Genomic DNA, 23152 nt, shown 5'->3' on the forward strand with positions numbered 1-23152 from the left:
TAACGATGGAGAACTATACAATATGTTCAAATATTATTTTCATTAAAACAAAACAGTATAATATAGTATGATACATCATGAAAGTATAGGTTATAACTATTCAAACAAAATGTTAGAAAAGGGGTAGCAATTGGCTAAAGTAATATATTGGATAATGTTAGTCAATCCAGTCTGTACCAAACCAAAAAAGAAATGAACTTGTTCCAGACTAACATTATACTTATCCTTCTTTAAATTATGCTAAGAAATCAACCAAAATGACATAAACAGGGAAAAAGAAGAATATATATTTGTTGTCTATTAAATTTTTGACAAATAAAAATCAAGATAACGAAAAGAAAAAGAAAAAAAAATATTTTTTGAATTAAAAAACTCCCTCAGGCAAATGTTTTTTTAAAGATTCAAGGAAAATTTTCTTGGCCCTTCTTTCCGTTGTACTTGCAGCCATATTTCTACGCTCCAGTTGTTGGATCCATTCTTCATAATCTGTGCTGGGATGTCCAACCACAATGTTGGGAATGTGTTGGAGTTTGTGCAAATCCGAAACTCGAAGCCTAGCAAAAAATTCTTTAGGCATTCCTCGAATCTCAAGCTTCTTAAGGTTAGACAATGATATCAACTCTCCTGGGAGCCTCGTCAACGAGTAGCATTTGAAGATCTGCAGGCATTCGAGTCCTGCCATTGCACCTTTTCCTAGATTCATCGCTTTCATATACACTAGTTGATCCATCCTGAGGAACTTGAGACCACGAAACCCATTCTCCGATATTCTTATCCTATACTCTTGATACCAATCATAATGATAAAAGGCTTTGACTAGTTTTAGAACTGACAAGTTGGCTAACTTCTCCAATACTCGGATTGAATCTGGATGGAGGTTTGAGTTCACCAAAGTCAGCTGACAAAGCTTAGGTGGAAATACGCAAGAATTAACTGGTATTGATGCTAAGCCTCCCTTCAACTTAAGCTTGACAACATGACTCAACTTAGATAAACCAGCAACCAAAGATATTTTCCTGTTACCCTCTACTTCCAAACACAAGGATTGAAGGCTCTTAAGCTCTGCAAGTGAATTACATACTCGATTCATGTCTAGGTTATCAGCACTTCCAATGAGTAAACCAACTTTTTGGAGATGAGTCATTCTAGTCAGGCTTTCATGGTGCATCCAGTGATGAACAGGTATGCTGCCTAGAGTTTGGAGATTGTTAGGTAGGTCAATCTTCAATAGGCGGGGGTTATTGATGTAACCAAGTATATGCCGTAAATTCTCTAACTTCCATAAAACATTAGGAACTTTCACAGAATAAAACCTAGACATGGGCATATCTATTGTTTCCAAGTTCTGCAAACGACTTATCAAATGGGGAAAATTCTTAATACATGTCTTCCATCCTATGCCTAAGTACTTCAAGGAACATAGTTTCCCAATACTATCTGAGATCACCTTTAAACCAGGAGAGTCTATGTATAGCACTCTGAGAAGTTTGAAACTACTCGTACAAATACAATCAAGGTTAACTAGTTTAGAAGATGAATCAAAGGATAGAAGAGACCTTATATACGATTTTGAATTTCCAAAATATTTGTACCTCTTTACTGGAGAGTAAAGGACACGGTGCCGAGATGCAGAGAGGGATATAGATGGATTATCTACCTCCAGAAACATTTCTTCCCTGGCCTTCATTATACAAAAGTCTCGTAGGAGATCATGGAGCCGGCAACTCTTAACTCTGTCATCTGCTCTAACTAGGATTACTTGAAGCATATTTCTGCCAATTAGCTCATCAAGATAATCCTCCACAATGTCCTCTAATGTTTGTTCTCCCTTTTGATGAATAAGACCATGGGCAATCCATATGTGCATGAGTTGCTTCACAGGGATGTCTTTGCCTTTTTGGAGAAGGCCTAAGTAGAGAAAGCAAGATTTCAAATGGGGAGGTAAGTCCTGATAACTCAACGCCAAAATTGTTGATACGCCATAAGTTTGAGTTTTGACAAGGTATGAACTGAGGCCTCGCTGTACTCTCTGCCACTCACTTCTTTGCTTCTTCTTCCCAGCCAAGAGACCACCTATGACAGTGATCGCCAGTGGCAACCCATCACATTTTTCCAGAATCTCTTTTCCCACGTCCACCAAGTCCTGTGGACACTCTCTATCCTCAGCAAATACTTTCTTGAGAAAGAGTTCCCAGCTCTCCTCTTTGCTCAATACTTTATGTTCATAAAGTGTAGTATGAGCATCTGCATGCAAGGCAACCTCCTTACTGCGGCTGGTAAGTAGCAATCTACTTGACTTACCGTTGTCAGGAAATGACCTAACAATGAGATCCCATGCTTCTGTGGTCCAGATGTCATCAAGAACAATGAGATAGCATGTATCTTTCAAACACCTCTGGAGCATTTCCTCCAAACCAGCCTCTGACAATTTGTCCATCGTATCGACTATCTTCACTTTATCTTCTTCTGGACTTGCCAGTTGTAAAATGAGTTCCTTGATGATCTTCATGGGCTTATAATCTTGGGATACATAAAGCCATGCCCGAATGTCAAACTTTTCTCTGATTTGAGTTTGGTTATAAACTTCCTTCGCGAGAGTCGTCTTGCCGACGCCCCCCATACCAACAATTGAAGCAACACGAAGCCGTTTGTCCTCCTTCAGAAGGATTGACACGACAGAGTTCACATGCTTCTCTAGACCAACAACATCCTTGTTGGCAACCAAGGGCGAGGAGCGTCTTAGTTCACGCAGCTTCTTATGTGTTGTGCTTGACCCTTCCCCATCTCCGAGACCTTGAATATTCCTGATGCCGTATCTTTCACGACGGTTGGATATTTCAAGAATTCTGGTCTGAATCGATTCAATCTCCTTCCCTACTTTGTAAAGACAGTATAGTTTCTTAGGATATAAGACACACTTGATGAAGAAACACTGTAGTGTTTGGGACTCAACTTGGTGGATGAATATTTCAATGACATCCTCAGCGTGGTAGGCAACTGCTCTGATTTCAGATACCCAATTGCGGATTGTTGCGGCCTCATCTTCCTCTTGCTTCATATCTGCATCTTTCAGGAAACACTTCATACTGACAAGCTCATTTTGCATTCCTTCAACTCCTTGTTGGACGTTTTTCAGGAAAACAATTTTTTTCTGGAGAAGATCTATAAGCCGCTCTGCAACATAGGAACTGCTGCTTCAGCCATCTCTATTTCTCTTTTTTTCTTAGTTCTTGTTGCTTGTCTCCTAATATTTCTGAAATAATGTCTTATATAACTATGTGATTCTAGGGATAGATTGCTGCAATGATACTTTACTTGATTATCTTCACTAAAAAGGATGATAATTTACTTGATCAGTAATCATTGCATCTTCTTTCTCTCTACTTTTATCAGCTGGTTTCTTTGTTTTTTGCGTAACTAAATTTCAGGCATTCAATGGTTTATGTGTCAAGTTGGGAGAAAATATTAGAAAACTGAAAGCAACTACGTTGGATTACTCAAAGTTTCAATTGTTTTAAGAAATCATTTGCTACAAACCTGAAGTATAGAATTTATGCCTTGTGGTAATTATATACCAACAAGACTCTTTCTTGAGGAACTCAAACATCCATTGATTCGACTATGTTTAACTAATTGTATATGAAGGCCAAGTCTTCCTATTGAAGATTAATATTACCTTTTTTCAATTTTATATGTGTAATGCTTTTACTTTTTATGAAAATCAAAGTACTACTTCTAATATATCCACAGAACCTGAGGACAAGGGTGTGGTAAGTGAATGAAGTTAGTGATGAATCATGAAGTCGGTATATCACATAACAGAAAATTAAATTGCTAAATGATAGTACAGAACTAGTAGTATAAAACTATAGATAACAGTAAAAAAACATCATGTTCTCTCAGAATGAAATTAAATTCTTATTAGATATCAAGATCCCAACAAATAATCCCAAGATTACAATTATGGAAAAGAAACAAGAATTTAAGAAGGGGCAAAAAAATAGAAACTTTAGAAAAAGACGGCAGCCATTGAAGCAATGACAGCCATTAGAAGAGGAACAAACAATGCAACTCCAGCACTCTCCATAGAAGGTGAAGGTGCTGGTGCTTCTGCAGCTAAAACTCCAACATTTCCAAAAGCTAAAAGAACCATTAAGCAAATGGTGAAAACCATAACAAACTTCTTGGAACACTCCATTTTTTCTTCAACAACTTGAACAAAAATGAGAAAAACAAACAATGAGGACTGGTGACTTTGTGAATAATGTATTTTAAAAAAGTTAACAAGAGGAGTGGCTTTTATAGGGGAAAAAAATTTAGTTGCATTTCCAACTATCTTATTACAGAAAATTTTATATATTTTAAAGGGGCAATGTTAGTTAATCCAGTCTGTAACCAAAAAAAAGAATTGCAGAACTATTATTTTCCAGGCTAGTTTTTACTTGCTCTAAGAGAAATGAAGCTCCTACATGTGCAGTGCTACTATAAATAATTGGTGACAGATTTTATTTGATTATTTTGGATTGAGTTATCTTAATTAATTACATAATTTATCAACAAAAAAAAAACATTTGTATAAGTTGTCAGCTTGTGTATGTAATCATTGAGAATGGTTTGTTAAGCAACCAGCACATGTTAAAGCATCAATTAGCTTATTATCATTTTGCATTATTAGGTGGATTGGGTGTTTTAATCTATGTTTTTCTATCCTTAATCCTTTGTTTGTATAATTAAAAAGTTTTCTGATGTATCTTCTTACATCACCTTTACTTTCCAATCCTTTTTTTTAATCAACATTAATGTAATTCAATATTTACTATATACTATTAACTCATACATGTTCGATACTAATTTTTCATTTTTTTGAAATGTGTGTAATTCTTCCTTGTTTTTCGATTCAAGCTTCATGAATTTTGTCTCGTCCTGAATTTAAGAATACTTATCGCAAAAGATATCACGTATTACTAGTCCACAATTGTTTACCATGTAATCTGACTCAAACACCTGTGGCATATGGTGGCTCTTGACATCACCGAAAGGATGAGCTATGTTAAAATAATTTATTTTTTTGTGAATAGGACCACTAACGCAGGAATTAAGAGAAATTATTTTGATAAGTTGATGAACTGATAAATCTCTAAACAATTTAAGTGATCAGCACATGGCATTGAAGCTTTAATTAGCTTAACCAATAAAAAACTAACAAACTTACTATCTAATAACAAGTGGGGAACATCTAGTTTGTTTAGTCCAGGCTGTATCTATAAAGCTAATATTACTAGTTAAATTATTTTGACAACCCATCACTCTCAAAAATATTTTGTTCTTAATATTCTCGAATAATATAGCTTGAGAATTATTGCTTTTTCCCATAAACTTTTTCCTATAAAAGCCATGTTGTATTGTCCTTTCAATACACACTTAAAGACAGTCAGTTTAATCATTCTAGTATTCCATTTCTCAGAGTTCTCTTTTTCTTCTCTGTATTTTACTGAAAAGAAAAAAATGGAGGGTATTAAGAAGTTGGCTGTTTTCACCATTTACATAATGATGCTTGTCGCTTTCGGAAATGTTGGAGGAGCAATGGCTGCTGGAGAAGAATCACCTGCCCCTGCACCTTCAATGGAGAGTGCTGCTATTACTTTGTTTATTCCTGTTTTCATGGCTGCCTTTGCTTCTCTGGCTGCTTTCTTCTTCTAATCAATTTTTGTAATTTGTTACTTTCTACTTTGTTGGGATTTCATCATCTTATAAGACAAATTTTATTTTTGATATGTGGATGTTTTGGTGATTCACTATTGTATTTCCTTTTCAAACCTGTGTTCATATGTTTTACTTGAGCTAAGGGTCTTTTGGAAACAGTCTCTACCCTCCCAAGGTAGGGTGAAGTGTGCGTAAACATTACCCTCTCCAGACCCCACTTATGGAATTACACCGAGTATTTGGTGATCGTCATGAAAAAATAAATTAAGAAATGACATTCACAGCGATTAAACAAGACGCTAATACTATAACTCAAAATTCCTGGCAAGCCAAATAGCAAGCAAACATTAATATGTGCACTGTTGGAAAAAGGAAATTCTGGAAATAATACTAGTTGTAATTCTTTTGATTAGTGTTGTGAACTTGGTGCAAGAACCAAGTTCAGATCACAACAGTATCATCATTTACACGAGAAATGTTGAGTATCGTATGTATCAAAGTAACAATTTAGTGGATGGAATAGAAGTTGCATGCTTACAAGTCACTGTTGTTCTATTGAACCAAAGAGTTCCTCGAATGAACGTTTAGGGGCATCGGTACTAGCCACTATCTCCACGACTTTGTAATGAGATTCTGGATGGAGCAATGCCTCGACTGCAACTTCAGCTACCTGATCTCTAGATATTGAGCCTCGAAAAAGAGTATCCTAAATTGAGGGAAGAGAGAATGTGCAACATTAGATGCAAAGAAGGACTTCTGGAATATTATTGAAATGGAACACTACAGGGGTAAGCTATACATAATGTTACCTCTGGTTGCATGACTATATTTCCTTGTGGAGGATCGTTTTTTAGCCCACCAGGCCGAATTATTGTGTAGTTGATGCCAGATTTACGAATGTATCTCTCAGCTTGAAGCTTTGCTACCAATACGAGTCCCATAACATTAAGGATAATATAGACTGGATTGAACAACTGACCCATTGCAGCCCCATTGACAAGAATTGAACTTATAAGGATGAACCTATCAATACCAAGTTTTTGGCATGCATCCACAAGGTTCACTGTGCCAAAATTATCAACCTGAAAAAATAGAACAATGATAGGATACATTTCCTCATTTTAACCTAGTTAATCAGAGAAGTGAAAGCTGAATGCTCCAGAGTTGGTATCGTTTGGACCATTTCTTTTTAATAGAATTGCCCAGCACCATATTTGTTTCTACAACTGACGCTTATAGATCCCAAGTGAAAGCTAAAGAGGGTTGAGTCTAAGAGCTGATACAGTAATCTCTGCTTCAACTTAACTCCAGAGAGGAAGTTCCAAAGGTTGGTTTGTCAAATGCACCAACTTTTAGCAACTGGAACGGACTACTTACTTTTACAATAACTCGATCTCACACCCACAGTAGTTAACATATGGGGAAGGAATACATTAAGTTTCATGGTGTTCATATCTTGGTTGTCCGGGGAGTTTTTCTAAAATCTGCAGACAAGTAAACAAAGAAATAGAAAAGGAAAACAATAAATGGAAAGTAGGGAGATAGAAGGAGGCTTTCGAAATTTCACTCCACGTGCAAATATTCTTTTTTTCTTTCACCAAACGAAATGAAGAAGATAAATCTCTTGATGCCAGAAAACGTTCACTCCACGTGCTAATATTCTTTTTTTCTTTCACCAAACGAAATGAAGATGATAAATCTCTTGATGCCAGAAGACTGTTACGCATAACAGTAAAAATTGAGATTAAAGCTTTTCGAGTTTGAATTACTCTCAACTACCTTGCGCTTGGCTAAAAGATGTCAAGAGGAGGTGTAATGAAGTAAAATTAAAGGAACAAACAAACAAAACAATAAGTACTACCATCACCATAACAACTATTAGTCTATTATCTTCAAGATGATACTTGAATGCCAATTCAGTAACTAGAACGTTCTTTTAAGCGGAAAAAATTGAACTTCAATTCCTATAACGTTGGTCACTCCTTTTACATTTTCCTGTCCTGGGTATCGAGAAGCATTTTAAGATGATGAGGACTCTCCAAAAGACCATGGATTCCATATTGAATACACCAACGTGTTCTTGCAGTTGTAAACCAACAAGCAAAGTGTGATAAACAAGCTAATAAGACTAAACTTTAAGTACTGAAAAGACGTTGCATTGCATAAAATGAGACGGAAACTCCCATCAAGCCTATCACAAAATATCTCACTTTGCTGATCATCAAGATCAGGCGTGAAGGATCTGGTAAATACTACTATTTTGTGGATTGAAGTTGACTAACCTTCCAAGGTGTCAACAAGTTCCACGAAGGCTGGAAACCTGTAGCACATATTACCGCATCGGAATCATCACCAATGGCATCGGCTAGTTTAGCTGATCCCTCTGTCACATCGGCTTTCACCTGAGAACAATCAGAACAATATGGAATTCCCACCGGGAGTATTCATAAACAAGTTGGTCCTTTCCAGAGAAGGTATATGTTTCCTTCACTATCTATTTTTCCCATTTGCAGAAGAATGTATTCAGCTTTTTCTAGCCTATATCAAATAGCTAAACTTGGAGCATTGCAGTGTTCAGTCTTATCCATGTTGAAAATGAAATTTCGACTTATTGTAGGCTAAAGTTAGAAGGTTAAAGATATTGCTATATTCAAAAACTGAAATATCTGATAATAAAGTTAGAAAGTTTTCATTTCATCTACAAAACTAACTACAGATTTGACAGCTTGAGTAAAAATGACAAGGCAAGACATGTAGCACGCATAGGCGGGTAAGAATGTATATCTAAAAACACAAAGTTTGAAGTTTTCTAATTTGGAAAGCGAGACTCTCTGAGTCATAAATAGTTACTTGTTCCTAGATTCTCTAAAATGTTTTGAGAAAGCTGTCCTACTAATGAAACGAAAGTTCCAAACAAAAATCTTACGGGGGCAAAATAACAAAAATTTGTGACCTAAACTTGCAAGTTGTAATATTTATTTGGTTGGACTGAATATACCAAAGTCTCATGCACTTAAAACTCTACGACGCCGAAGTACAGCACCCTACTTATAGCTTCTTATGAAAAACTTAAGAAGAGCTTCCGGCTCGTAATCAAAACCAAAAATTGGATTATCTGAGCTCCAAGTTTTTCAGCTTCCATATGTCACAAATTAAGCAGATTTTACTGTAAAACAGGTAATATTTCAAATTACAACTCCATTCTCATTAATAAATTGGAATTTCACTTTACAATAGCTAAGTTGTGCGGACTCTTCATTCTCGTCCAAAAATACACTACTTTTGGAGAAGCAGACATTCAGTTGTTGACATTTTTGAGGAGTTCAAGCAACACAATTCATCATTATTGCTCAAACTCAAGCTTTATGTAACAAAGTCAAATTTCTCAATTAATAGTAATATTAAGAACTTATTACTGTTTCGTTTATCCATAATTAGTAAAGTTAATTCAACAACCACATTATTAAATTGACAACTTGATTCTGAAAGCCCTAAAACCCCTCAGCTTTGCTATTAACCAATTTATAGCAAACAAGAATTCCCAAATTAAAGAAAATCAAAGGAGTACTCACAATTTGAAGAAAAGGGTTTGCTTCGGGTAAAACAGATTTAGCCTTGTCAACATCACGAACCCCAGCTTTAACAGCAAAACCCTTAGCCAAAAGCTGCTCAACAATCCTCTTCCCTGTGTTCCCAGTTGCACCAGCAACAAATATTTTCTTCTTCTGACCAATACCTGCTTCTTTTTCCTCCTTGATTTCACTTCCTTCCATCTGTAATCAAAAACGACAAGTTAAAAGCACAATTATACATTACCCATAAAGAAGACTCTTGAAAATTTGAAGTGAAAACTTGTTGCAGAGACGTACGTTGTTGGTTTAAGATGAAAAAATGTGATTTTTAGTGTGGACAGAGAATGTATGGAGGTTTGAGCAAAAGGGTTCTGAGCAAGAAAAACCAGTGGTCTTGCTTTCATAACTTGCTGTTAGCATAATCCATAATTAATTTCAGTTAATTAACCGCCAAAAAATGTTCTCGAAAGTCCTTTTCTTTTTCGGTAATTATCTCTATCTATTAAAATTCGATTCATCTGAATTTACGATATATCTAAGTACGAGTATTATTTGAAATTACTAAAGAAAATGTTTGATTACTGTAATACTATAGACTTTTTTGACTCCATGAATAATGTTTGATTCTTATATAATGAACTTTTGAAAGAAAAAAAAGAACTTTGAGTTTAAACAAAAGAAAACAACAAAAAAATATCATGAAATAAAAAAGTACTGTATTATTGACTGCTAGATTGACTAAAAGGACCTGGAAAAGAAAAATAAAAGGCGAAGATCGAAGCCTACTAATAAGATAATCAACCAACTCAGCTACTAAGATTCTTCGTTATTATTGTTATAGTTATATTTTTCACCTTTTTAGCATAATATTTTCTGCCTTCCTTTTACAACATGAGATTTTACTAAAAAAAAATGTAAAAAAAAATAAATCGCCTCAAGATGGCACAGAAAAACAAAAAAGAGCAAAATCAATGTAAGATAACGAAATGTCAAATTTCTACCAATTTCGCTTTCTATCACTCCATGAAAGTAAGACTAACAACGATTATAAGTCGTTCAGTTTATCTTGATTTCCGATTGATGAACAAAAAAGAAGGAAAATGGAACAAATGAATTTTGGACTTACATCTGGCTACGTATCCTTTAGACCCTTAGCCCGCATAAAACGGGGGTCAATAAGCTCTCTTTTAATCATTCACTTCCATTGTTACAAGATTGCAGAGAAGGATGTTGCGATATAAATTTGTTGCATTGTGATCTTTAAGTAACTATATTTATAAATCATGTGCTTAAACATAGACATAAAACATCATCTTGACAAGCTACTGCTGTTTTATAGAACCAAATAATTCCTTGAATGAACGTTTAGGGGCATCAGTACGAGCTACTATCTCCACGACTTTGTAATGAGATTCTGGATGAAGTAGTGCCTCAACTGCTACTTCAGCTACCTGATCTCTAGATATCGAGCCTTCGTAAAGGGTATCCTACATTTTAAAGGAAAAGCAAGGAGAATATTAGGAAAAATCACACATACACATAATTAAACGAGTAAGCTGCATATTGCTACCTCTTGTTCCATTACGATGTTTCCTTGAGGTGGATCGTTTTTTAGCCCACCAGGCCTTATTATTGTGTAATTGATGCCAGATCTTCGAATATATTGCTCTGCTTGAAGCTTTGCTATCAATGTCAGTCCAAGAACATTGAGAAATACATATGCTGGATTGAACAACTGTCCCATTGCAGCTCCATTGACCAGAATGGAACTAACAAGGAGGAATCTTTTAACACCAAGTGTTCGGCATGCTTCAACAAGGTTTACTGTGCCAAAGTTATCAACCTGTTCAAGAATGGTACAGTAGAGATTAAACAATAGTAGTGGAAGGACAATGCTTCATAATTCATCAAAACCCCAACAAAATAATAATTAGGGAAGTGAGCCAACAACTCGAAGATCTGATAATTGCTTCATAATTTACTTAAGTAGAATAACCAAGAGAAGGTTGTGAGTTTGATGATCTGGAAGGCAAGACATCAACAGAGGCCTTTTGGCCATAATAAATGTCTAGAAGGAACATAAACAAATCTAAGGTGAAAGCAAGCCAAGGAAATAAGATGATATACGTTAGCACCCTATACATTTTAGAACATTTCCAGTCTTGCTCTCAAGTTTTTGCTTGAAAACATTCGAGAAGCATTCTCAACTTTTTGATTGTATTAAGCATTCAACCCCTAAGCAAACATCAGAACCGATATGATGTTTGCTTCATCTGTGGAACGGACAGATAAGTATACAAAATAACTTTTTCTCGAAGCTCCCACAGGTTACTTATGTCATTCTATTAAAATTTATGGCATTAGCTTATTTGGTGTGCCTCTGGAGATCCTCAATCACATATGATCTCTAATCCAGTTGAGAGCTAGGAAAGGAAATCAAGAATCGTGCTTTACTTAACAGGCAAGGAATTCTTTCATAAACCTGAAACACGACTAACGGTTCAACAATAATTGATTTTCTGACAGTAGATCCATTCTGAATTCAACCTAGTAGGCCTTCACCTGCTTAACCAAGCCATTCTTGATTCCTGTTTTCCAGGCATTATTATGAATCTAAGATCTTAACGTTTAAATTGGCGTACTAAACTGTTCAAATTTGAAATTAGCTTAAATGGCAGACCTAGGGTGGATTAATAGTAGCACAAAAAGCTGGGGAAAAAGAGAAAAAAAGAAGAAACAATTGAACCAACAACCCCATCAGAGAAACAATTGATAATAACAGCCTGCTCCCCTGGATTCTGACAAAAGAATGAAAAGTCTCCATAAACAGAAAAAAAAAAGTATTAGTAACATGAAACTATTCAGTCTTCCATTAACTTTTCTGCAGTGTAGACAAATTGTCAATGGAATGAAGTTTCTTTAACTTAAAAGATCCTATCTACAATATGAGGAGTTAGCGGCAATATCTTGTGGTATCATACTCATAAAAGTCTCCATTGTGAATCTTAAAAGAACAAAAAAGACTTTATTTTTCCAATGCCAAGAATGTGTGCATGGGTAGCAACGGTGGAAAGGGTGTCATCATGTAAAGAGGCTTCTGTAACTGAAATTAGTCATGGACTCTTGACAAACTTAATCAACACTTCTTTCTTTTGTTTTCATCTTATTAATTATTATATTTTGGCTTTTTTTTTCTTTTTCCTTTGAGCGGATTTGCATCCTGCAATTCATGTTATTATAAAGATCATCCAAATGAGTCTATCAGTATTTCATAAAGAGAAAACATAACCATAAAATTTCAGAAATGATAAGTAAACTGCTAGGTTAATCGTAAAACAGGATGGCAAGGTAGCAACTAACCTTCCATGGAGCCAAAAAATCCAGTGAACGCCGAAATCCTGTAGCACATATTACTGCATCTGAATCATTCCCAATGACATCAGCTAGTCTTGCTGATCCCTCTGTGACATCCGCTTTCACCTGAAAATAACATATTAGAATTGATTTCATCATTCCAAGTGAAATAACTCAAAGGTTAACAAAATAGAAGTGAACATTATACTTCATAGTTAGCTCTTCACTTGCATTCAAAAGCAGCTTTTCCCAGATTTTTTTAATACATTTGCTATGCCTTTTGTTTGAAAAATAAAATCCAATTACCTTTTATACGAAATGATCATACTTTAAAGGTTTTGACATAATCTCCAATTTTAATCCTTTTCTATCTAAAATACAATAAGTATCACCTGAATACACCAGCCAAAACAAACTCTTTAAGTTGATGGAGGAGTGTGAGCAAGATCAAGCAGACTAAACAAGCTACATATTTCTTCAAATTGAAAGATAAAAAAAAAAAAAAAGACAGAATTGGACAGACAGCCCAATATAAGTAGGTGAAATTTAAAGGAATTTCCTCTATTAACAAAACTTTCTTTTAGCTTAACATCCAACCCTCAAAGTAGCATACTTTGCTGCATCATCAACTACTGATAAAGCAATTAACTTCTACTTTTAATTTCTAAAAAGTTTAACAAACCCACAATTTGAAGATCAGGGTTCTGACCCGGTAAGGTAGATTTAGCCTTATCAACATCAAGAACCCCAGCCTTAACAGCAAAACCCTTTGCCAGAAGCTGCTCAACAATCCTCTTCCCAGTGTTCCCAGTCGCACCAGCAACAAATATTTTCTTCTTTTCACTGATACCCACTTCCTCTTTTCCTTCAATTTCACTTTCTTCTATCTGTAATCAAACAAAATACAAAACCAAAATGACTTACCCCACAAACAGCAGAAGCATATTTTCTTGAAATATTACGTAATCTTGAAAATTGAAAGGAAAAAATGTGATCTTTTTGTTATAAAAGAGACTTACATTTGCTGCTCTGAGCCGAAAAGAGTGAACTTTATTGACAAAAAGAGAAACAGAGGGCCGTTTAGAGGTGATAGAAAAGGCCGACGTTGTAAGGAAGAAGAGACCAGTGGCAGTAGCCATGATTTTTCTTACTCGAGCCCCTGCCAATTAAAATAAATTTTTAGTCATTATATTTCTCCAACTTGTTTGGTCGAAAAATTTTATTTTGCATGAGTCACAAGTATTATGTGGCAAACAATATTTGTGAGAGGTCCTCTCATATTTTGCCAAGTCGATTATAAGTTTCACTTTGGAAAAATAGAATAAAACATTTCTCTTTCTTTCAAATATTCAAAAAAAACCTTATCTTTTTAAATTTTATACTCCTTTCTCTATTTTAATTGACTTGTTAAGTATTTTTTAATTTAATTTTTTTTATTTATCATCTTTAACAAATTAAGAAAGAAGATTTTTTTTCTCATATTAATTAACATTGAGTTTATGTCTTTGAAAAATATGGTGAGTAAATATGTTTAGAACTCTATCAAAAATTAATAGGTGTAACATATTAAACTCAATATATCAATCATTAATTTTTAATAGATGTGTCAAGTCAAAATCTGACAACTAAAAAAAAGGGTAGAGGAGGTGTTTTTTATTTTTTCCTTTCAAATATGCCTTTGAATTATTTTAATTTTTTTTTTAAAAAAGGAAAAAATTGGAGGTAGGGAAAGGGAGTTTGTAATATGGAGAGTCGAAGATGAATACAGGTAACCAATCAACTGCACTAAAAACTTACTATAACTCTTACTAAGTATTTTCATTCGTTAAAAGCTTGAATTTAATATTTTAAGGTCTATTTGTGATTTGATTTAAAACAAATATTTTATTAATAGAAATTAAATTAATTTTTTCAAATATTGAAATTAAATCAATAAGTCAATTTTCATTCCTTTGTTTTTTTGTCATGTCTTTCATTTATTCGATTTTTGTCCCCCTTCTTAAAAAAAATTATATGATAATAAAAGAAATTGATCAAACTGTATACAACATCCTCCAAAAAATGTATGCATTGTCTAAAGAAATCTAATGAATTCTTTCAAATATTTTTCTTTATATAAAAAGTTAAAGATTTAATTGTAATTATAATGAATTCTTTCAAATTACAACGAGACACTTGCTATATGTTATTATAGAAAATTTTAAAATAAATAAAAGTGAATTTATGTAATGAAGTAACAAAATTTTAAGATTGTTTTAGTATCACTAACTTTGATTTCTTCAGTTTCATCCAATAAATTAAATTAAATTTAATTTTTTTCAATACATTACTTTATTTTTTCTTAAATATAAATGATATAGAGTTAAAATAAATATACTAGATATTTGTGAGCAAGTCCCAAAATTCCTTTAACTTAAAATTACATTAAAAGTTTTTAAGAAAATGCATTAGACTGAAAACATTACAAATGAATAAGAAAAAGTGAGGAGATGAACTGTAAATTGTCATTGAAGGGACCCACGTACACAAATGTCAGCTGAGAAGCCCCTCATATAACTGACACTACTACTTGTGCCTCTTCACAAAATAAAATTTCTCATTTCTCCTAACATTTCTTGTTTGCTCTTATAAGTGGAGTTCAGCCTAACTCAGCAAATAACGTGAATTGCAACTTTTCAATTGAAAGAGACAATCATCATAAATTGTATATTACATAATGCATTTACCATTCAGTTTTTCCCTAAAACAGAAAAAGTAAGATTCATATGCTTCATCAGATCCTGAATATCAAAGTGGGGATAAATAGATGAATACCATAATACTATCAGAAACATAAAGAGAAGCTATGGTTCAATAACAAATGGTGTATCCCCCATATAGTTAGGCCTGGACAATCCATCAGAAAGGAGACAACTGCACTTGCGAGCGCTCCAATTGGACCGATTTACATGAAGTAAACTACATTGGTATCACTGTGTACCCACAATTGGCCTTTCTCTTCCATCATCTGCATATTAGAGCACCACTTTCTCTGTTAGCTGTTTATACATTCAAAAACTATTGTATCCAACTGATACACATTCAGTGTTGAGAATTAAGAGGTAATATACACATACATTTGGAACTAGGGACAATCAAAGGACTTGCATACCTTTAATAATTTCTCTATCTCCGCCTTTGAGTAAGGTACAGTCGCCCCATTGTTGACAACATTCTCCACATCAGCAACTGGAATTTGTTCCACGTGTTGTAAGTTCCTGTGCCTACCAAGTGCTGCACTGAATGCTTGCAATCTGCAAGTTCAGCGATGTTAGATTCCATAATTGACAACCCCAGAGTAAAAGTAAATGCATTCAATGATCATTAGTTAATTACACAGACCTCTCAGGAGATGTGCTGATTTCAGCTGCTGGAGTATCATCAGTTTCCATCGCTTCACTACCACTTTCGAAAAGAACACTTTAGAAACATAAACATTACAAGGAAACATCATAATAGATAAAACAAACAAACACCATATAGATAGATCATCAAAGTAAATAAATGTGAGGACGTTGCAATCTACTTCTGTTTACTTGATGAAAGAACCTAAAAGTTATCAGAAAACCACTTACCAAAAAACGTACCTGCAGAAAAACAAGATATCCCCAAGACTAGAAAATATTGATGATAGCTGGACTATGTATATTTTATAGTTAGGAACTCACCCTACTCCCCCGGCTTCATGATCAGCTGATTCATCACCTGCATCATGCTCAGCTCTGCGTTTACGAGCTGAAGCATTGTTACCTCCATCATGGTCAGTACTGCGCTTCTTCCCCAATTCCTTTGCTCTCTCTTGCTCACGTTCCTCCATCTCAGTCAGTTCTTGATGATATATGGCAAAATGTAGAACTTGAAGAGCAGCTTCTACATCAGACTTCAAAACCTGCCAGAAAAGAAATGGAAACAAATTTTGAGCAAAATAGATCCATACAGAGCAGATAATCACGGAAAGAATGAAACCAGAAAACTCAATTTTGGTTAGTTACCAAATTCATTGATTGAAGTCAAGAACTGGTCAATTTATGTTGATGATGGTTTTTATATTCAGTGAACCTCTAATCCTAAGCATATATAGGGAACTTCAATCTTCCTATATAAGACTTGTAATCAAATAAGTCCTCACCTGTCTTCTCAACTTCAGCTTGGCATGGGCAGTTGAGAGCCGAATAATTGTTTCCAAAGTTCTGGCAGTAATTGGAAGTGTTCCTCCTCCAGTCTAATGGAAATTAAGACAAATCAATTACATCACATAAAGAACATAACAAGCTAGTTATCTGGATATCAGACATAAAATACCAACCTTTGCATTCGAACTGGCACTTCTAAGCTCGGCATAAGCAGTAGCTATGTTATCAGATGCCTACATATGATTATCATTATAAATATCAGCATGAGAGCAGTACATTGATCAAGGGGAGCTAAGATATGACAAAGGTTAATTACAGCTAATTCTTAAGGAGTATTTCAAAATTCAAATTTACAAGGCATAAAGAAATTAATCCTGCATGAAAATGCAATGATGCTATGCAACTGCAAAAGTTACACTTAATTACCTCATCAGTCAGCTCAGGATGGATCCTGTTTTTTGCGTAATGAATGTAAGTCTTGAGAAACTGGATGGTCAATGTATCCTTCTTGCTCCGAGTTGAATTTCTACCATGTAGCATCCGATTATACTTAACATAGACGGGCATTTCATCCTTGTCATTTTGCTCTTCATATCTTGAATCATTATCTAGTGTTGAGCTACCTAAAAGGTAAAATAGATTCACTTCATTCATACAAACTAGGAAAAGGCAATGCATGAAGATTTTCAAACATAACTGCCAACCTACCTCCATCTATTGGAGAACGATACCGATGCATGCGCAAAACATGCTCAGAAATTTGACGATCAACCCCAGGATCCATTTGATCCAGAACAATAAACAACAAATCAAAACGAGAGAGCAGTGAGTCTGGAAGTCCAATGTTCTTCGTTGGAGTTAATGATCGGTCGTACTGTCAAAAAAAGATGGTACAGAAAAGTTAAATGATACATATCTCAAGGCTATTACGCATTTAGATGGACCTGTTTTTGAAAAACTTACAGAACCATATATGGGATTTGCAGCTGCAACTACACTGCATCGAGCATTCAAGGATGCATGAATTCCTGCTTTAGCAATGGTTACAGTCTGCTGTTCCATAACCTCATGTATAGCAACTCGATCTTGGTCATTCATTTTATCAAACTCATCAATGCAAACAACACCTCTGTCAGCAAGTACCATGGCACCAGCTTCTAGCCTTCTTTCTCCTATTTCCAAGTACATATTTGTCAGTTTACTTTACATGCAACGTAGATTCTGCTTTTGAAAAAAAATTACCTGTTTCTTGATCAGAAGTAACTGCAGCTGTCAAACCAACTCCAGAAGAACCACGACCAGTAGTTGATATTGCTAACGGAGCAATATTCATAATTGCTCTCAGCAGCTGAGACTTGGCAACAGATGGATCACCAACCATCATCATGTTTATATCACTAAATACAGTAAAAATGGTTGTTGTGAGACCTCAAGAATCAATCTCATATAGAGGAGTTACAGTACATAAAAAATTATGATAGCCTTCTGAATGAACTGGAGAAAAAAAAACTGCGTTCACATGGTCAAGCAGTAATGTCTGCATTGGTGCTAAGTGCTAAGGACAGCAAAATGTAGCCTGACCGAAGGTAAAATAGTTTATCTTACCCTCTTAAGTGAGTCCCATTTTTCAAGTTCTTTTCAATTCCACCAAGCATGAGCAGAACAACTGCTTTCTTTATCCACAAATGCCCATAAATAGATGGTGCCAGTGAATTAGCAAGAAGATCAAAAGCATCATCTTTAACAGAAATATTCTTGATGTCTTTCAGGACTTTCTCTGTGTAGTTTGGTGCATTTGCTGACTTGTTCAGGAGAGACACATTGTTACCTATGAGGATTGTTCTGCACAACAAAATCGATGGACAGGATTACACACAGAAAACAAAATTTAAATATTCTGAGGGAGATAAAGCAGTATGTTACTTTAAACACACACCTGAATACACCATTCATGCTTCCTTGGCTTTTACTAGGAAGAGCTTTGTATACCCCAACAACTGCTACACGGTCTCCAGGCTTGCATGAATCAACAAGATCATCCTCTACGACTATATCCACTGTTCTAGGAAGTTGACCAGGAGCAGAATTTTCAGGCACCTCTTGCATTGATAAAGTTTGATGATCTTTGTATGTGCATAAACCGTACTCAGTAACTAGCAAATTGCCATTATCATCCTGCAACATAATCACTCTTGTGAAATTCTGTTTAGCTAAACAAATAGAGAAGGCCAAAACTGAAACCTATATCAGTTCATCATTACCCGTGTCGGGTACACAGAACCAGTTGGCAGACCAACATTCGATGTGATATCTCTGTATTCACGGGCCGTAAATTTCTCAGTTGTCGGACAAAAGTGGACGCTCTTTACAACCTTTGGCCTCACAAGAGAACCTATAGATATTGAAGTAGCAACTTTCATTAATAAATTTTATTAAAAGAGTCAATTACTAAGTGGAATCCAAGCTAGGGCTCAATATAAAACAAGAAAATGATTTATAACTCAAAGTGGCAGCAAGCTAAGGACTAAATATAAAACAAGAAGATGATTCATGACTCAAAAACTTCAGCTGATGACAGATGAAATCTGCCCTAGCATCAACTTATCTCATGTTTTTCTTTGACTAGAGAATGAAATTTAGACACATATTTCAGTAATAAACAACAAGAAATAACAAAGAATATGTGTTTTATATTATCAAATACTTCAGATTGCAAACATGAGCAGGAAAAATCAAGTACAAAATAGATTTTAATAATGAAACAAACAACAGAAGACAGCATAGTCAAACTAATGATGTTTGGCATATTTTATCATCTTATTGCTGATATCAATTCTCTGTATTTATTGCCCTTTGATATGCTTTAGAATTTGAATATGCCCAACTATGCTTAATCATATTATTTGGTGATGTAGGAAGCTAAAGGATAAAATTGGTTTAGTTTTGGAAAACAAATATGCACAACTGGATGAAGTTCCAATTCTTGTGCTATACTTGGCAATGGCACGAGTAAATGCATATCAGGAAGAAGGAAGCTTGCAAATTATTGACCATACAGTGCATTTAGAAGAAAAGGCACAAGTATACAGTGCAGAAGTAACAAGGATCACTCTCCAGTTGCACAATTGCACCAATATGGAACCAATCTAATAAGCACAAGTCCAGTACTTTATGCTACACTTGTGCTAACAGTACTTAAGCTAAACTTGTGCTAACAGCTTAGTATCCATGACATGCAATCTTTTCCCAATTCCACACCAGCAAACTGCACACTGGTTATTGAAACTACCAATCATCTCAAATGCTAACGTGATGCACTCGAGGAACATAATAACCACCAATAAAAATGGATATAATTGGTAATCTCATGTCCAATCCAGCTATTTAGAAATCAATAATTCTTCTTAGTTAATCAGTTGAACCATATAATACTAGTACTACAGTCCTAGAAAGTCCAGTTTTCATCATCCCTTTACTAGCAACTGGTACTGATATAGACATGGCCCACTACAAACAAGAAACTACTATATCATCATTACTTTATTCACTGGACATATACACGTCTTCCCCTGTGAAATGGACATGAATATATTTCAGAGGTCATTTCAAATGAAAAATTGCTGCTAACATACAGCTGTCAAACACATATCAGTTGTATCATATCACCCAAACCTTTGCGGCACGTGTAAAACAACTAATCCACCAAGTAAATAGTTCCCCATTTTCATTGGGTTTACCATTATAAAAGCAATAAACAACTACCCACCAGATAAATAGTTCCCCATTTTCATTGCTTTTACCATTATAAAAGCATTTTTAATAAAAGAAATATTCATCAAAGTTTTCACCATAGACCCCAAATGAGCTATACTCACAGTACAAAAATGACTCAGAAATGTATTAGGCCTTCCTACTGACTCATTAACTTTGGAGTGAATCTAAGACGCATCAATTAAAATAAATTTAGTGGCCTTACTTTGTTGGCTAAATTATCGATAATGGAGTAAATATGATTAATTTAAGATTTATATAATACACTGGCATGATACCACAGTCAAAGTAGATATGAGCTAGAAATGAGCGCTATAAGCAAATTCAAAAGACGTACACTTGGTAACAATGCCTTCAACGCAAACCATGGAACCAATGAAACGGGACAACAGCTCTCTTGGGGTTACTCTCCTCGAAACAAAAGGACCAGTAAACCCAACCAAGACTTGCTCGCCTTCTTTGAGGTACTTGGGATTATGGGTCCGGATCATATCGGTTAAAGCATCAACCAATGGTTGCATATACTCACTAGGATTCTGAAGAAGCCTACACAATTCAAGAAAAGAAGAAATTTATAAACTGGACCACCAATATCAACAACCCCAGGTAAACTTCAATACTTGGAAAATATCAAAAAACTTGTCTTTTTCAACATTTTCCCCATCAAATTTGCACCTGAAAGCAAATAAACTAGAAAAACCACACCAACAAGCCTAGGGTAGTACTTCAATTTCAAAAACACAAACCCAAAACCACTCTTGATTTTTTCCTCGAATTATACAAGCCAAAAATGACGTCACTAAAATTAATGAAAAAGATTAAAACCTGCGAGCCAAATCAGAGCCTTCTCTGTCATTGTAGAAATCAGCGAGGTCCATAATGACACGACGCCTATTGTTGTTGATCATAGATTCAAATTCCTTCTTCAGCTCCGTGTCCAGTTCCTACAAAAGTAAAAATTGAATCAAAAAAAGCAAAAAACAAACGAATAAATAAATACAACTCAGACTCCATAAAATTAACCAAATTAATCAAGTATAAAACATGCGAAGAAAGAAAAAAAAAAAGGAGAAAACACTTACAGTTTGTTCGAAGAACTTGAGGAAAGTTCGCTTATGCGTAGCCCTAACCTCGTCGCTTAGATCCATGGCTGACTGAGAAAGTGTGAATCTCTGTGTGAGAGAGAGAGAGAAATGGAGGAGAGAGTGATGAATGATGAAGGTCAAGATTGGGGATTTTCCCTCTATTTTTGGAGTTAGGGTTCGGATTTTGGCGGGAAATGAAGGGTTGAGGTTGGCGGGAAGGATAGCCTTTTGTTTAACTCCATCTTCTTCCCTTTTTTAAAAAAAAAAAAAAAAAAACTTTTAACAGTTCCAAGAGTATTTTCGTAATTTAGTGATGTCACGTCTTAAATGATGAAAAGACGGATGTATGTTATATCAGTTAGCATCGAGAGAGGAGATAAAAATTCAATTGGATAATAGTAGATATTTAAGTAACGGTGAAATTTTAAAGGAAAATTATGCGGATAGGTAAATTTATATTATTTAATTACTCATTATAGCTATAGTTTATGATAATTATCACTTAACTAACATTATACATTAATTACATGGGGTGACTTCGAATTTGTATAATTAGTCATGTTTGTATTTGTATAATTCGCTAGTATATACAAATAAATATGTATAATATACAATTTTTTAGCCTATATACATATACAATTCACCTCTTTCCCACTCTCTGCCTTCTCTCGCTTGTCTCTCACCTTCTCAATCTCGATCGCCTCTCTCCTCCCTCTCTCAATCTCGCTCACCTCTCTCCCCCGCTCTTCCAATCTCGCTTGTCATTTATACAAATGTATATATGTATAATATACAATTATATACATATAAATTCACCTCTCTCCCACTCTCTGCCCTCTCTCGCTCGCCTCTCTCCTCCCTCTCTCTATCTCGCTAGCCTCTCTCCCACTCTTGCTCGCATGTCATATATACAATTTCATATGTATAATATACAATTATCTAAACAATTTACATATACAATTCACCTTTCTCCACTCTTTTTCCCCTCTCTCTCGCCTCTCTCCTCTCTCCTCTCTCTCCTAGTCTCACTCGCCTCTCTCCTCCATATAACATGTAGCTACAAATTATAATTATCAAAATTATAGCTATGGAGGGTAATTAATTATTTTTAAGTGGCTATATGTGAAAGTTTCCCACATTTTAATATATAGCTAGATTTTTTTATTTTTTTTGACAAATTCAAAGTGAAATCTATATTAAAGAAAATCTATTTAGGAATTAAACATTTTCTTTAAGTATTTTAAGAATCAAACAAGTTTGATTCATAGTAGCTTTATACATTTCTTGGTAATATATATTTTAATTCAAAAATAAGAAAGTGGGGCTTATTCAATGATTTGAATGTTTGTCAAATACAATAAAACATCATTAAATTAATATAGATGGACCATAAATATTACTGTATTGTTTTATAGATGTATTATTTAATCGATAGATTAATATTTATTATTTTAAAGAGTGTTTTGACACAGTAAAAGTAAAATTCATTCGGATA

At 34.7% G+C, this 23152-nt stretch overlaps 4 protein-coding genes across 5 annotated transcripts; all 4 read right to left on the bottom strand.

Annotated features, from left to right (window-relative positions):
* Positions 1 to 364: 364 nt before the first annotated feature.
* LOC107010041 (putative disease resistance protein At1g50180) lies at positions 365 to 3106 on the bottom strand. The gene has a single exon (XM_015209314.1). It carries the CDS (start codon positions 3104 to 3106, stop codon positions 365 to 367), a length of 2742 nt encoding a protein of 913 aa, XP_015064800.1.
* A 2959-nt stretch (positions 3107 to 6065) lies between these two features.
* LOC107011381 (uncharacterized protein At2g34460, chloroplastic-like) lies at positions 6066 to 9733 on the bottom strand. The gene is made up of 5 exons (XM_015210862.2): positions 9573 to 9733; positions 9276 to 9476; positions 7986 to 8105; positions 6513 to 6785; positions 6066 to 6409 (listed from the first exon to the last, which is right to left on the bottom strand). The coding sequence occupies exons 2-5, from the start codon at positions 9474 to 9476 to the stop codon at positions 6245 to 6247; spliced, it is 759 nt and encodes a 252-aa protein (XP_015066348.1). The 5' UTR covers positions 9573 to 9733; the 3' UTR covers positions 6066 to 6244.
* A 646-nt stretch (positions 9734 to 10379) lies between these two features.
* LOC107008911 (uncharacterized protein At2g34460, chloroplastic-like) lies at positions 10380 to 13808 on the bottom strand. Its single transcript, XM_015208124.2, has 5 exons — positions 13649 to 13808; positions 13316 to 13516; positions 12636 to 12755; positions 10846 to 11118; positions 10380 to 10762 (listed from the first exon to the last, which is right to left on the bottom strand). The coding sequence occupies exons 1-5, from the start codon at positions 13766 to 13768 to the stop codon at positions 10598 to 10600; spliced, it is 879 nt and encodes a 292-aa protein (XP_015063610.1). The 5' UTR covers positions 13769 to 13808; the 3' UTR covers positions 10380 to 10597.
* A 1469-nt stretch (positions 13809 to 15277) lies between these two features.
* On the bottom strand, positions 15278 to 21882 carry LOC107011445 (DNA replication licensing factor MCM3 homolog 2). Of its 2 annotated transcripts, none has more exons than XM_015210957.2 (16): positions 21655 to 21882; positions 21398 to 21516; positions 20910 to 21118; positions 19063 to 19193; positions 18738 to 18976; positions 18407 to 18643; positions 18044 to 18198; positions 17765 to 17973; positions 17510 to 17675; positions 17228 to 17424; positions 16975 to 17034; positions 16798 to 16890; positions 16337 to 16557; positions 16011 to 16067; positions 15781 to 15922; positions 15278 to 15636 (listed from the first exon to the last, which is right to left on the bottom strand). In XM_015210957.2, exons 1-16 carry the CDS (start codon positions 21718 to 21720, stop codon positions 15574 to 15576), a joined length of 2364 nt encoding a protein of 787 aa, XP_015066443.1. In that variant the 5' UTR covers positions 21721 to 21882; the 3' UTR covers positions 15278 to 15573. The 2 variants fall into 2 exon arrangements, with proteins under 2 accessions (XP_015066443.1, XP_015066441.1); XM_015210955.2 differs by having other exon boundaries at positions 16011 to 16073.
* Positions 21883 to 23152: the final 1270 nt, after the last annotated feature.

The sequence above is a fragment of the Solanum pennellii genome, chromosome 2 (assembly GCF_001406875.1).
Source record: "Solanum pennellii chromosome 2, SPENNV200".
In the NCBI taxonomy this organism is placed as follows: domain Eukaryota; kingdom Viridiplantae; phylum Streptophyta; class Magnoliopsida; order Solanales; family Solanaceae; genus Solanum; species Solanum pennellii.

Excerpts from the sequence above, each read along its gene's own strand:
- LOC107010041 (XM_015209314.1), bottom strand. The coding sequence starts at position 3,106 with ATGCAAAATGAGCTTGTCAGTATGAAGTGTTTCCTGAAAGATGCAGAT.
- LOC107011381 (XM_015210862.2), bottom strand. The coding sequence starts at position 9,476 with ATGGAAGGAAGTGAAATCAAGGAGGAAAAAGAAGCAGGTATTGGTCAG. Across the intron at positions 6,786-7,985 it reads ACTTGTTGACACCTTGGAAG|GTTGATAATTTTGGCACAGT; the intron begins GTTAGTCAACTT and ends CTATTTTTTCAG. Across the intron at positions 6,410-6,512 it reads ATATAGTCATGCAACCAGAG|GATACTCTTTTTCGAGGCTC; the intron begins GTAACATTATGT and ends CCCTCAATTTAG.
- LOC107008911 (XM_015208124.2), bottom strand. The coding sequence starts at position 13,768 with ATGGCTACTGCCACTGGTCTCTTCTTCCTTACAACGTCGGCCTTTTCT. Across the intron at positions 11,119-12,635 it reads ATTTTTTGGCTCCATGGAAG|GTTGATAACTTTGGCACAGT; the intron begins GTTAGTTGCTAC and ends ATTCTTGAACAG. Across the intron at positions 10,763-10,845 it reads ACATCGTAATGGAACAAGAG|GATACCCTTTACGAAGGCTC; the intron begins GTAGCAATATGC and ends TTTAAAATGTAG.
- LOC107011445 (XM_015210955.2), bottom strand. The coding sequence starts at position 21,720 with ATGGATCTAAGCGACGAGGTTAGGGCTACGCATAAGCGAACTTTCCTC. Across the intron at positions 18,199-18,406 it reads AATGGGACTCACTTAAGAGG|TGATATAAACATGATGATGG; the intron begins GTAAGATAAACT and ends TACTGTATTTAG. Across the intron at positions 17,425-17,509 it reads TCGTTCTCCAATAGATGGAG|GTAGCTCAACACTAGATAAT; the intron begins GTAGGTTGGCAG and ends TTTACCTTTTAG.